General features: G+C 36.7%; 1 protein-coding gene and 1 non-coding gene across 3 annotated transcripts; both read right to left on the bottom strand.

The window, feature by feature from the left end:
- Positions 1 to 372: 372 nt before the first annotated feature.
- Positions 373 to 12,279, bottom strand: kpna4 (karyopherin alpha 4 (importin alpha 3)). 2 transcript variants are annotated; one of them, XM_088618287.1, is made up of 17 exons: positions 12,075 to 12,279; positions 10,003 to 10,047; positions 9,602 to 9,691; positions 9,345 to 9,374; positions 8,913 to 8,965; positions 8,464 to 8,559; positions 7,736 to 7,821; positions 7,394 to 7,480; positions 7,061 to 7,230; positions 6,756 to 6,800; positions 6,513 to 6,644; positions 5,853 to 5,981; positions 5,073 to 5,177; positions 4,915 to 4,986; positions 3,982 to 4,144; positions 2,456 to 2,550; positions 373 to 2,218 (listed from the first exon to the last, which is right to left on the bottom strand). In XM_088618287.1, the coding sequence occupies exons 1-17, from the start codon at positions 12,141 to 12,143 to the stop codon at positions 2,120 to 2,122; spliced, it is 1,566 nt and encodes a 521-aa protein (XP_088474413.1). In that variant the 5' UTR covers positions 12,144 to 12,279; the 3' UTR covers positions 373 to 2,119. The 2 variants fall into 2 exon arrangements, with proteins under 2 accessions (XP_088474413.1, XP_088474404.1); XM_088618278.1 differs by lacking the exon at positions 12,075 to 12,279 and adding an exon at positions 11,671 to 11,946.
- LOC148677120 (small Cajal body-specific RNA 7) lies at positions 5,281 to 5,654 on the bottom strand. The gene has a single exon (XR_015931096.1).
- Positions 12,280 to 13,755: the final 1,476 nt, after the last annotated feature.

Genomic DNA, 13,755 nt, shown 5'->3' on the forward strand with positions numbered 1-13,755 from the left:
TGGAAGTCAAGCTTTGGGCCAAAAAGATTGCACAGCTTTGTGCTTACATTTTTTGTGGAACTTGGATGCGAACTCATTTTTCAACAAATAATGTAAATTAATACTCCTGCGACCAGTTTCGAGATGTATAGTAGATGTAAGGTGATAACTAGCACGGTAGATCTTCATTTTTCAGTTATTTCAATACGGGTTTAAATGTTCTTCTTAAGTATTGAAAACGGGCAGTAGCTTGACTAATCTGTTTAGGTGAGGTATGACCACAAAACCGTAGTTCTAAATTCAAGAGAGTGAGAAAGCTTTTAACTTGCATTTTATTCAACTCCCAACTCGCAGGCCACGGTGTGTAAGGAAGAAAAAAAAACACTACACAAATGGGTTTCAATATTTATTTTGTTAAAGACAAGCTAGCCTGTAGTCTAACGTAACAGGTTAAGCAGACTATCCCTTTTCCTTTCATTTTGAAACCACATCTTTGCTGACAAGGAATGCTGCAAAAAGAAATAGCCTAGTTCAACAAAAGGTTATGACCACAAATGAAATACATTCTACAGTGTTCAAAATTACTTAAATTGACAGGCTAATTGTGGCCAACCTTGGATGTACTTAAATACAGCAAACTTGTTCATGCATCACTTGTGCTCTAGAGAGAAAGGCACAGCTTTTCCTACAATGAGCCACCTTAAAGAGAACTTGTCTAACTCAAATGAGAAGCATATTTCCATTTTTTAAACAAGCATTTAAGTCATTGATTAAATAACTCCTGAAGTGGCTCATAATGGATTGTTCGTGGCTAAAGTAAAAAAAAGTAAAAGTATGCATATTGTTAAAGGTGCAGGAACAATTGATTTATACATCTGTGCACACCCTTTTCCAAATCAGTCCTTCCTCAGCAGTTCATGTGCAAATTAAGGATGTTCCATATATGAAAATCAGAAATTAGTCAAAAAAGACTATTTAAACACCACAGTACCCTAAAAAAGTAATTCCACTGTGTACAATCTAAAAAAAATACCTAAAATTTGCTATGCTGTAGTTTAGTACATGCAAAGGTTATAGTGATTCACAATGTAACATAAAATGGACATTTTATATTCTTGTGATGTAAAGTTGAAGCACTTCATTATGGCAACAGTACTGCAAAGCAGTGATTTGCTCCATAGAAAAACTTCACTCTTATTCATGCAGGAAGCTAACTTACACAAGTAAGTTTATTTGGTTTGTAAAAGGTGATGATATGGAAAGATTCACAGCATCAAACCAACCTCTGGTGCAAAAGTACAGGGGGAGCCTTCCTGTAATTTCTAGTTTTACACAAGCATCTAAAATAAAAGCTGTAAAAATTTTAGAAATAAAAATTAAAAAAGGAAAAGGGAAAAAAAGGTAAACACTGGATGCAAGAGTCAACCAGAGACTACTGAATATATCTTACAATGCACTGCTGCTCAACCTGCCGAATTTATGTCCAGTGTAATTTAATACTAATGCAAAATTTTGGTGTTTTTCCTTCTGGGATTTATTAATTCAGCCTTTTACAGGCACATTAAGTTTTGCATGCGTTCACATACACCACACCCATACTCCGCCCATACTCTCGTACACACGCCGCGCTCCTGGACTTTGGAGTCTGCTTCACAAACGAAGAGCCCTGCATTAGAGATGAACCTGGCTCCACACCACTGAGTCCAGACATTCATACATGGGTTCATTCACACAGTGCTTCATAGCAAGGCCTTGGTTGTGGCGCTCTGGACTTTGACAAATGTTGACTATTTTCCAGCTTTGTCAGCAACAAGTCCACAAGCTATGATATGATGCTTTCATCAAATCTTTCAAATTACCTTGGTTCTCTGATCCCCCTTTGTTGAAGACCTCTAATAACTTGCAGTTACTCGAAACATCTTCAAACCATTCAGTGTAGATTTTGCAACATTTAGCCACTCATTCTCACTCGCACCCACTCGCCATCACAACTTCATTTGGGCTTTCCCTGGATGCCAAACGAAATCCACACATTTCTCTCGGATTAAATGCAGCAGTGGATCCCATGAGCCGAGCACAATGGATCAAATTTCGTTTTACAGTGCTGCATCATGACATTAACTCCAGATTGGGAAGCTTTTTAGAACTGGAACCCTTCTGTTGGCACGTTAGCTGATGAATTGAAACCATAAGTTCCACCCTGGATTGCTTCTGGAACCAGGCTAGAATCTTCATCAATCTGAAAACAATTAAAAGCATTAAGATGAGCAGTTACTACTTGGGGAAAAAAAAAATGATAAAGACACTGCTGCTTAAGTTATCATTTATTTCTTCATTTTAACAGCTTTTTAATCTTGTTAATATGCAAAACCACCTGTGGATTTTAATGCCTTTAGATAAAATTAAGACTATATGCCTTCATTTTAATTTTTAGACATTTGAACATCAGATCTTGGAAGACAGAGTTAGTACTTACATCATCCGATGAGAAGAACTGATCAATAATTTCATAGGCCAATTTATAGATATCCTCATTTTCATGATTCTGTAACTGTTCAATCTTTTCCAAACCTATAAAATAATTTAGAATTAGTCAGTGTGGAATAGCAAACATTCCACAGGGAAACCTTTAGCAATTCTTAAGTTACCCGGCTACTTTTTGTTTTGTTGGATTGAAATGCAAAATGTACACAGGATTTTACAGCATTCAGTGATTTCAAGAGTGGAGACTTAAAATTGACAAATATCCAAGAATGTCTTGGAAATGCATTCATCCCCTTCAAAGTCTGGCTGCCCTCTGAGCTTGCAATCATATTAACCAATAGATTAAAAATGCTAATAGTATGGAAATACAAGTCAATTATTCAACCCCTTTGGTAGAGAAGTCCTACAGATTAGTTGGAAAAATAATTTAGTGTAGCGGCTTGTAAATAAACTGGTTGACTTAAGAGTAAAAGCATCTGTCTCTAAGCTTCCTCTGTTAAGATACTGAATTTCAAGCCCCACCTATATAGCGATATGACCAACCACAAAGACAAAGCAGCTTTGGAAACAAGTTGAGAAGCACAGATCAGGAGAGGGTCACAAGAAAATTTCAAAGTCACTCATCTTTAGGAAGTCTTACATGCCACCCAGACTACCACTCAAATAAGAAAGCAGAAAATGAATCAGGGTTGCCACTGTGAAGTCAATCATAATTTCGAAAGATTTCTGTGTTTGAGATGGCAGTCAGCGTTCATACATGAAACATATCTTAGTTGGCCTACATGGACACATGAAAATGTGTGCGTCTTAAATTAAAAATGTACAAAGCATAGGACGAAGCACGGAAATATCACAAAACCTTCCGCCATTTCTGATGCAAGAAATGGCATAAGTCAACTCTGGTAAAAAAAAAACATTACTAATCACCACGTGAAAAAACCTTGCACCAGTTTTACTCCCATCGTATTCTCTTGTACCAATGTATTCATCATGGATCTAAAACCTGGTCAAAAATTCACTTTTCAGTATGACAAAAGAACCAAAGCACAATAATGCCCCACAGAAGTGTACTGACAAAAAGTGAACATCCTTGATTGGCACAAAGTTGACATGAATCAAATAGAAAATTGATGGCTGTTCATTAAATGATTTCATTTAAAAAAAACATTTAATTCTCACTACCATTTAGAAAGGTCAGAGACCTACCCCAAATGACAGCACTTACTGCTGTCTAAAGGTGCCTCAACCAGGTAGTGATTTAGGGGGCTGAATAATGCAAATGTTCTGTGCAGATCTCATGGATATTTCAACCTCCTTCATTAATGTCAGTGTCAGATTGATCACTTCCGTTTCAAATTAATTGAGAAAATCTGTGTAATTACTTCATCAAATATATCACAGCCAGGAGGGGAAAACTTCTGCAATGCACTGCATCACATATTCCAAGGAGTGCACTGATAAAGTACTATACTCGCCCCACAACCGAAAGTTGTACAGAAGCCGTAAAAGAAAGCTTACCTCCACATTCTTCAATCAAATTAGCAATAGTGTCTGCCTCATCGTCTGCCATTTTCAAGATATTACTCAGTCCATCTAACACTACTTGAACAACTTGTGCATCTTTAACGATGAGTAGGCTGCAGAAAGGTGGAATGACTTGCTGCTGGATAAGGTATGCCACCTAGTGGAAACAAAATGAAAAAAGAACACCTTGCCTTACTATGCTTTGTGGTCTTCCACTTCCCCACATTATTGAAGATGACCAAATGGAATCATTGCAACTTGAAATCCAAACTGACTATTCAGTTGGTTTAAACATTTTATGTTACATATTTGAAGTAATTGACAACTCCAATATCTACTGTCTGACAAACAAACAAGATCCCATCCATACTAGTATTTTGACACAGGATGCAATCTAAGTTCCTGCTAGTGTGAAAACACCTACACAGGTCATGTGCAGACTGATCTCAGCTAGCAGTGACCCACTTCAGATGATGGGTTCGGGCTAAATGCTAGTCTTCTCGGTATTTGGGAAAATGATGCAAAGAAGTTAAAATAGATGGAAGACTAAACTTGATTAAAGTAACAAACGAATGGGTCTTAACAGTATTCATTTCAAGTTCATTAAAACACTGGTACTCCTTTAGAAATAATTCCACAATAACCCATTAAATACCTTGAAAGTCTCCGTTACATAAAGATGCTGAGGCACACAGGTTAGAACTCAAACTTGTGCAATATCTTTTTTCCTTCACACAGTACAGTGGTACCAAATGTGCATATGCAAGGAGAGTTCTGACTTCAGGAAAAATGTGGCTACATATGTGAAGATATTTAATATTCACGAAGATATATTGTATTTATTTGACAGTCTCAGACCAGATCAAAGTGGCAATGCAACAACAGACTAAGATTTGAATTCTTAAGAATTTAAGGGTAAGATCTTACCTGATCTTTTCTTCCACTTATGGTGAGATTACTAATTGCCCAGGCAGCCTCCTTCTGAGTACCAAAATCCCCCTTAAAAACAAATTCCCAGTTCAATACAAATGTTCTCCATTTACTAAACAGAAAAAATATAGAGTAAACATCCAATACTTCCTTACCTTGTCCAACAGATGTATGATCATTGGCACAAGATTGGCATCGATAACAGCTTGAACTTGCTGCTGATTCCCTGCAGTTATGTTTGATAAGAACCACACTGCCTCCTGCAAGATCAGAGAGCATATTCATTTGCTGATTTTTTTTTTTTTTTACACACAATAGGATCCTGCAATAACAGTGAAAATAAAAGGCTAGGGGAGAATTGTGTTGGATCAGATTACAGGAACACCATCACAATGTACCTGTTAGAGACTAAAGGGTGCCAAGGCTGGCAAGGTGAGCATTTTCAAGGCTCTAATCATCAGCCAGATCACAACAAGCCTTTAAAATTCAATGTGACTGGCTTCAGATGCACTCCAATGTCAGCAGAGATACTGAAATCTTCAGAGCCCCCTTTTCACCAGCCTAGATGCAACAGTCTTCCGCATGCACACCTGTTCCCTCCCTCCACCCACCCAATAACCATTAAGGAAACTTTACCAAGTGTTTTTAACTTAAAAAGTACAATGATCGTTATATTTACCAGTATTACACCACTCAGAACATTCACACAGGCACCAATCTCTATTTCATCACCTCCAACATTCAGGTTTACGCATGTTCAACTTACAAAATATCAAAGGATTAAATTAAGTGTTTACTACGTAGCAAGCAAGTAAAGCTCAAAAACACATAAAACTCTGCTGGCAATCCAGAGAGAGTTTAATTACACAAGGACATTTCATATGCACGACAGCATTAAGGTAAACAAAATCAACAAGTTTAAGCATGCAGGTTACCTTATTGATCTTTTCTTTTGGGTGAGTAAGGAGAGCTTGGAAGTGGGACAGAGCATCACAGTTGAGAACCACTTGCGTCTGCTCGTCTGTACCAGTCACGATATTGCCAACGGCTCTCAGTGCTGCAGTCTAAAATAAACGTTTCTCAAGTTCAAAATTCAAAAACATTTTTAATCATACAAGAGGTATTAACCAAAAATATACAGATTTTTTTATCTGAACAGATAAAATTCGACCCATGAAAAAGCAGACTGAGAATATAAGTGTTAAAACGAAATTGAGTTCTCAATGTACTATCAGTTTCTTCTGTCATCTGATTGCAGACAATATTAAGAACTATATGCAAGTTGTAATAGTCTTTGTGTGAGAATGATGGTTCACCATATGCACCAAAAATGCCTAAAAGTATAACATTTAAGAGATAAAAGAGGGTTACTCTGAGAAAGGCAAATCAATTTAGTTTCCTTTTCTAATAAAGGAGTTTTCACAGTTGTCAGATGTGATTTTAGATGTCAAAATGAAATTCAGCTAAGGATAACTTCAGGATGATTAAAAGGTAGTTGTGTGGAATGTAAATTAGTCAGTGAAGACTTGTCCTAAGCTTCACAACAAAAAAAGTATTCAATTAAAGTTTGCAATTTTTAATTTGAAGATTCATACCTGTACTTTGACTTCCTGATGGCTAAGGAGAGGCACCAAATGAGGAACTATCGCTGAATCAATAACCATCTGAATCTGCTCATTTCCAGCATCTGTTAGGTAGGACAGAGCCCAGACTGTGTCAACCAAAATCTACAAGAGAAAAAAAAATTAGCTCTTTCTGGGAAAGCATATGAAAATATTGTCAGTTTCTGACCAAAAATATCTTAAGTTTAGACTAAGTGCATAAGCTTTCTTACTTACATTCACATCTGTGTGATGTATCAGGACACACAAAGCAGGAAGAATCTGCAGGCAGCAAAACAAATGAGACTGACCACCAGTAGGATTGTTAAGTTGTGTAAAACAAAGACCACCTATAACTGAATACTTTTATGACAGCAGCTATTACTTAACTAGCGTATAGTCCAATGCTGAAATCCTATATTCCTATTATTCCAGCTATATTAAAATCTCAACAGGACAAATGATAGATTCAGATAAAGTTAAATAACAGTTTATACCAGTAACTTGTAGAGCAGGGTTTTATTAAAGCAGGTTTTTTATACCTCCTGAATGGTTTCCATTGGTGGAGGCGGATCCTTGTGACGACAGAGATTAACCATCACCCAGGTGACATTGCGAAGAAAGGTAATAGGGATAGATGGGCTGATGAAGGACAGCAGGGGTTTCACTACACCTAGGCTGATGACGTAATCTCTGCACTGAGGTCCGTCCCCTTGAGAAAAGCCACACAAGATACATTATCCAAGGTTTAAGGCATTAAAAATAGAGAATCTTAAAAAGGTTTAATATTTCTGCATACTTTGGTCAATCAGATATTTAAATTCTGCTAGTTTGTTGAATTAAAATGTTTAAATAAAAAGTACAGAGGTACACACCAATGATATTGCCCAGGGCCCAGACCGCCTGTTCACAAACATTTTGATGTGGAGAGTGCAATAATCTTAAGAAAAGAGGAACAGCATCTATGAGAAAAAGAAAGCACAAAAGATAATCTTTTTAACTTGGAACACTTCTTATCACAAATACGTACATAATTCTCTAAAAAAATGTCAAGACATTTCAACATCTATCAATTCTTCAGGCAAAGCAAATGTGGCTACATTTTCCAAGGCAAGGCATTTAACAAACACAAGAAAGAATGTGAAGGATTTAGTGCAGTTCTATAAAAATAGATCATCTCTCTCCTAAAAGTTGCTTGTAGATATTTATGTACATACTTGACTGAACAACTGCTTGTGTCTGTTCTGACGTTCCAGAGGCAATGTTTGTCAAAGCCCAGGCAGCTTCAAATTGTAAGGAAGGGCTGTAAAAATAATATTGTAATACTTGTTAATAAAAGATTACAATTGAAATCACACTTAACTCTGTACTCTAGTAAGTACATAGCACAGTAAAATGTTTTTGCTTTTATAATTAGTGTATTGTTTCTCTTTCAAGCATGGACCTAATTGGCTGTGAAACTATACATGTATAAAACGTATTCACTTGTTTTAAAATCTTACTTCAAACTGAATGATGACCACCACTAACAAATTAGTGGTGGTCCACTGAATATTACTTGAGGACCAATTAGACATTGCATCAAAGCTATTTCCTTGCATGTAATTATAAATTACATTTAGAGCCACTGAATTCTAAGCTAACCATAAAAGAACCAACCCTATGATACAGCTAATAGTAATCCTTTTAGTTTTGGAGAAAATATTACTACTTGAAAATTCAGTTATGGTACATAATATTTAAGACTTTAAAATGCAGGTTTCTTTTTAAACATTTGGAGAGAGAAAATTTTGAATCTGAAGCTTTAAGGTAGAAGACCTGTTTTATGTATGGTTTATGAAATCCAGTTAAATCCATTACCTTGATTTAAATAAATAGATCACAGATTGAACCTTGGGAGTTTTAAATGAAAAACACAGCATGTTGCAAAAAGATCGTCACTTACTTGTCATCTCTTTCCAGACAATGAACTAGTATAGGTAAAATGCCAGATTTTATTAAGTCATCAATTGGTGGGTTCCGATCACTTGACAACAGCTTCCTGCAGAAGAAACATGCAATCCTCAGTTTCATATTCTAACAGGTACAGTGATTAAAATAACCGAAGGAAACAAATTTATAAAATGTCCCTTAAGCCTCAGAATCAAGGAAGCAGTGGTTACAGCCATCTGGTGACAGAGCACAATACCTGCAATCGAAGTATAGTTCACAGGCAGAATGCCGCAAAACAAATTTCACAAACAAATGATTAATTCCACTGTAATTTTGTAATTAAAGACTAAAATTAGTTTTAGTCAACATTTTAGTTATAAAGCAGGGGGAGCGGTGAAAACAAAAGTTATGGGTATTGAAAATATAGAAGTCTGTCAACTCAGTACTCCACAAACTGCTTACCTTGCCGCCTGCACAGCGCTTAACTGTATGCCTTGGTTGTCACTGGAAGCATTCTGAAATAAACTCAGAAATTAAACTTGCAGTACCAATAGAGAGCCATTCACAAGCCTTGCAATGAAATGAATGATTGTAATCCACTTGTACCTTTGCAATATTTGGCTGAATTTATCTAAGCAATATATGTGGAGCTTTAACTCCACTTTACCTTGAAGTATCAATACCAGTGTTTTTAATAGAGGTTTCTCCCCCCCCATAATTTCCAACAGAATTAATCTTATAAACAGCGACTTTAGAAAAATATCTTGCTTGCTTATTGCAAATGTAACAGTACTGGCTATGCTTTCAAAATCTTCAAAACTAGCATGAAAACACTGTCCCAGACATCAAAAGATTGTACAAAATATAAAATTAGGAAGGTATAAAAACACTTACTTGTACTATTGCTTCTAAAGACGTATTTTGCTGCAAACAAATTAGGAAAATACACAATTTAGTCTTGGAACAAATGACCCAATGCAGAATTGAATAAAAATGAAAATATTAAATTACATGCTTAAAATAAATTAAAACTGGTACACCACAATGAGTTGGGTAGCAATTGTTTGTAATGAATGCAACCAGTTTAGCATTTTCAGTTTTTGAAAAACACTATTTACTTTTACATGGAAGACACCAACAGCAATCCTTACCACTCTGTAATCGCCATCTACATCAGAGTCATCACAAATATCTTCATGAGGGACATTTCTCCTTTTCAGTAAGTGTTCATCTCTCTTATTCTATGAATCAGATGTGTCAGTAACAACAAATGACAAAAAAAAGCTTGTGAGTTTTGATTGAATGAATTTCAAATGCATACAGATTTTGTGCATTTTTAGAATATAGCCTGAGCTCTTACTGAGTTCAACAGACAGTAATACCTTTCAATTTTTAAAGTTACTAAACATTACATTCACATACATTTTAATAAACAAATCTCCAATTCAAAAGTTACACATGTCATTGCATATCCAAAACAATTAGATTACAAATGACCATTGTAAAAGTTAAGGGCTACTAAGAAACTTCTGATAAATCAGAAAATCAATACCTTGCGAAGTTCCACAACCACCTCATTCCTCTGTCTTCTCATTGTCTGGATAAGGGGGAAAATACAAAAACATTTAATATTCTACTCATCTGAAAGATCTGACATTCTCAGAGGGACTACTAAGACAAATGTAGTCACTCCAACAATTACATACAACTTTTTGGAAATGATGAAAGGAGCTTCTAGTATGCAATGAAGTATTAAAATGACCTCCCACCCTTGTACATTTTGAATACTTGTGATACCTCAGTGACACACCCAGAGAACAGTACAGGACAACATGGTTATCAAGTGTGACAACATTAAAAAAAAAACAGCCCACTGGAGAGAGTCCAGGATTTAACAATGGTTTACGGTGCAATGTGACAGCATTTCAGCGTAACACAGTTAGCCAATTTCATACCATATGCAGTGAGTAATGTAGCAGGAAGGGGCAGTTCACTCAGGGCTTAAGCTTAGAAATCCCTCACACGCCTCTGGAATTTAATCCACAAGGCACAGGACAGCACTGAGCACACAAAAGCACAGTAACATTCAAGACGTTTCTAAAACCTTCAGTATGACTTCACAACTGGCCAGCACTGATACTGATTTTATTACTTTGAGTTCGGCTCCATGACTGTGGATCCATATGATGTTAACAGTAACGCACTGGATTCAGGTTTATGTTTTACAGAAAAGGGGTGGGGCACTTTTTTACACTATCCCAAGGCTAGAATAGGAAAGAAGAAAAATGATGTTCTTGAAAGCATGAAATATCTTCAGAAATCCTAATGGTGATAACTGTAGGGTGGGACACTCAGACATTTTAAATCAAGTATAAAAAGCCTGCAACAGCATGTCAAATTTTAAATAAATGGCAGAACAACCTAAATTAATACAAATAGATGCTTAGATGGCTCATGTTTCAGAGTATGGTCCTCAATCATTTTAATTGCTTTATAAAATAAAAAAACAGAAGGTGTAGCACAGCTATATTCATTTCTTTTTTTATGAAAAGGGTGGCTGAGTGGCAATTAAGGAAAGTGAAGTGATGAACTTCACAGAATCTTAAATGGTCCTATATATGTAGAAATACAGTCCGCTCAGACTATTGGACGTTTTGGCCAAAACTGACAAAGGTCTGAACATTATATTCGTGCCTCCGTGCAGATCCGTGTATGTTGCTTTGCATTATTAAGTACATCAGACCAAAATTTAAAAGTCCAAATGTTGGAGTCTGATCCAGAAGTAAAGCCTGATGCGTCAACAAGGAAACTGCTTTACCAGATGAAAAAAAAAAGACTTCGTCTCTTTTCTCACGTTAGGACGTGTTGGGCCGCTTAGTATTATGTAACATCGACCAGATAGTTCACGTTCTCAAGAGATTTCCTTTAAGTTTTGGAAAAAGAAGCACATGACTTCCAATTTTCAATGCTATATAATATCGACTTTAGAAAAGGAAACAAAAATAAGAACGTCATCCAGACCGTAATATTTCTTAACTTGGGTGTTAAGGACTGCAGACTAGAACGCCGTGGAATTATTTTCTTAAAGAGATCTAGAAACAGACGTTTGTGAAGTTTTGTGCGTTAGATCAATCGTTGTTCGTGTTTCGCCACATCCAAACAACTCCAACCACGCGGAGAGAAGGAAGGGAAAAAAAAATCAACTCCACAAAAGACGCACAAAGTAACACTTTCGCTTCAGCAGAGAAGCTCCCTGCAGCCCCGGAATAAGCTTCGGGGGTAGAGCAGCACACCACCATACCCAGCTTCTTCCAGTCATAAAAAAACAAAGGCGTTTGCGGAGCCCAGTAAGCGAGCCCCGGCCTGGCCTGCCTCCCAGCCCCTGAATCCCTGCCCCGAAGTTTTGCGTGCTGGGCAGGGTGCGATCTGCCCAGCGCTGGGGCTGAATTAGGCCTCGGTCGAAGCCGCAGGGAGCTGGGGCCTGGCTTGGGCTGGGTGCAAACTTCGAGATCCTGGAAATTACTAAAGACGTCACAGCGGAACCTGAAACAAAATAACACACACATACTCGCCAAAAAAAGAGAGAGAGAGGCACACCGAAAAAGTCAAGAAGAAAACAAATACCTCCAAATCCCGGCCCTTGTTTTTGAAATTCTTCAGCCGCTGGTTATCCAGTTTCTCGTTGTCGGCCATGTTGGGGGGAAAAAAAAAATATGTATTTGTAATTACTATGATTTGGGCGACGTATCTCTTTCGTGTGTTTCTTTTCTCTCAGCCCCTCCAGTTACCGGACTCTTTTCTCTGGCTTCCTCGCAGGGGGTTGTGGGAATGCCGGTACAGGCCCAGCCTCGCTCTGGCGGCGGCGGAGGAAGGGCGGGCCTTTGTCGTCACGGATTGGTCCGCGAGCGAGGGAAATTTAATTTAAATACGCGTGCTCGGAGACGCGCTCGTCAGCGGTAATTACAATAAAGCGCAATAAATTCCAGCTTGCACTTTGGTTTTCATGGATATTAAAAAAAGGCATACGAGCTACATATACCTACGTGTTTTATAGGGTACATAAAGATATGAATTAAAATTAGTATTCGAATCAGCCTTTTCCTCAAAGAAACTATGCTACAATGCACCAGACTGTAACAGGAATAATGTAGTAAAATAGGCTGTTAGTGTTGATGTCATGATATGATACCTTGCATGGTACCTTGTAGCATTTTTAAATGTCATAAATATTAAGTTTATAATGAAGTGGGATTATTTTACATATATGCTAATTATCCTGTCTCTTGAAATCTATAGAAGATTTTTAAAATTTTTAATTTTAATTATACTGTTTCTATGAAAGCAGCTCCTTCAGCGGCCGAAAGGGAGGAACTGATTAATATTACTGACAAATATGACTGCTGTTGTGGTTGAACGCTTCACCCTATACAGCAGAGGGCAGCGAGCCAAGACAAATGAACAGTTCCACTGCTCACACTAAGAGGGAAAGAGGAAAGGAATAAATTCATAGCAAACAGCAAATCTTTAAAATATAATGTTGTCCAATAGCACTAATCATTCCAAAAACGTTTTTTTGATTAAAACATATAATCGCTTTTCACAACTAAATGTTCCGTTAACCACTGCTGAATCAATACTTTTTTTCATCTTTCTGTGTTTTGTCCTACTACATAGACAATATATATAGAGAGATTATATGACACTTCTTTGATATTATTTGTACATTCTTAGGATGGCAGCCCACACTATAATCATAATCATTATGAATGAATGAATTACTATGAATCGTAAGTATGATGGAGGAAAATAAGCATTGTTTGGCAATATGACATGTTATAGTTTATTAGCAGTTCTATGATTAGAAACATTTGATTATTATTGATCTTCCTACTGAATATATAAATTCTGTTCAATTTGGTGTTTTGCTGGAACATATCCTGACAGCTCTGTTCCCCTTCTGAATTATGAAATTAATTAACCAACAATTAGCAGCATTTGCTTTTGTATCTGTAAATATATTTATTTAATAAGGCATTCAGCTTTTTGCAATATATATATGAAGCATTTTCCTTACTGTTAGAGACTTTGAAACGATAATTGTAGTTCACACTTTTTTGTAAAATACTTTTCATGTCCACATCCATTAGTCTATTGCACACATTCCAAAATACATGTGTGACTGTTTTGACCTGAATGTAGAAGTTGTTATTATATATTCAGTTTCTTATAATTTGGAAAAAAAACAGAATTCTTGTCACAATTTAGAGATGAAAGTGTCCTCTTGTGGCATAAATAGGTCACTGAG

The sequence above is a fragment of the Lepisosteus platostomus genome, chromosome 2 (genome assembly GCF_059453375.1).
Source record: "Lepisosteus platostomus isolate fLepPlt1 chromosome 2, fLepPlt1.hap1, whole genome shotgun sequence".
In the NCBI taxonomy this organism is placed as follows: domain Eukaryota; kingdom Metazoa; phylum Chordata; class Actinopteri; order Semionotiformes; family Lepisosteidae; genus Lepisosteus; species Lepisosteus platostomus.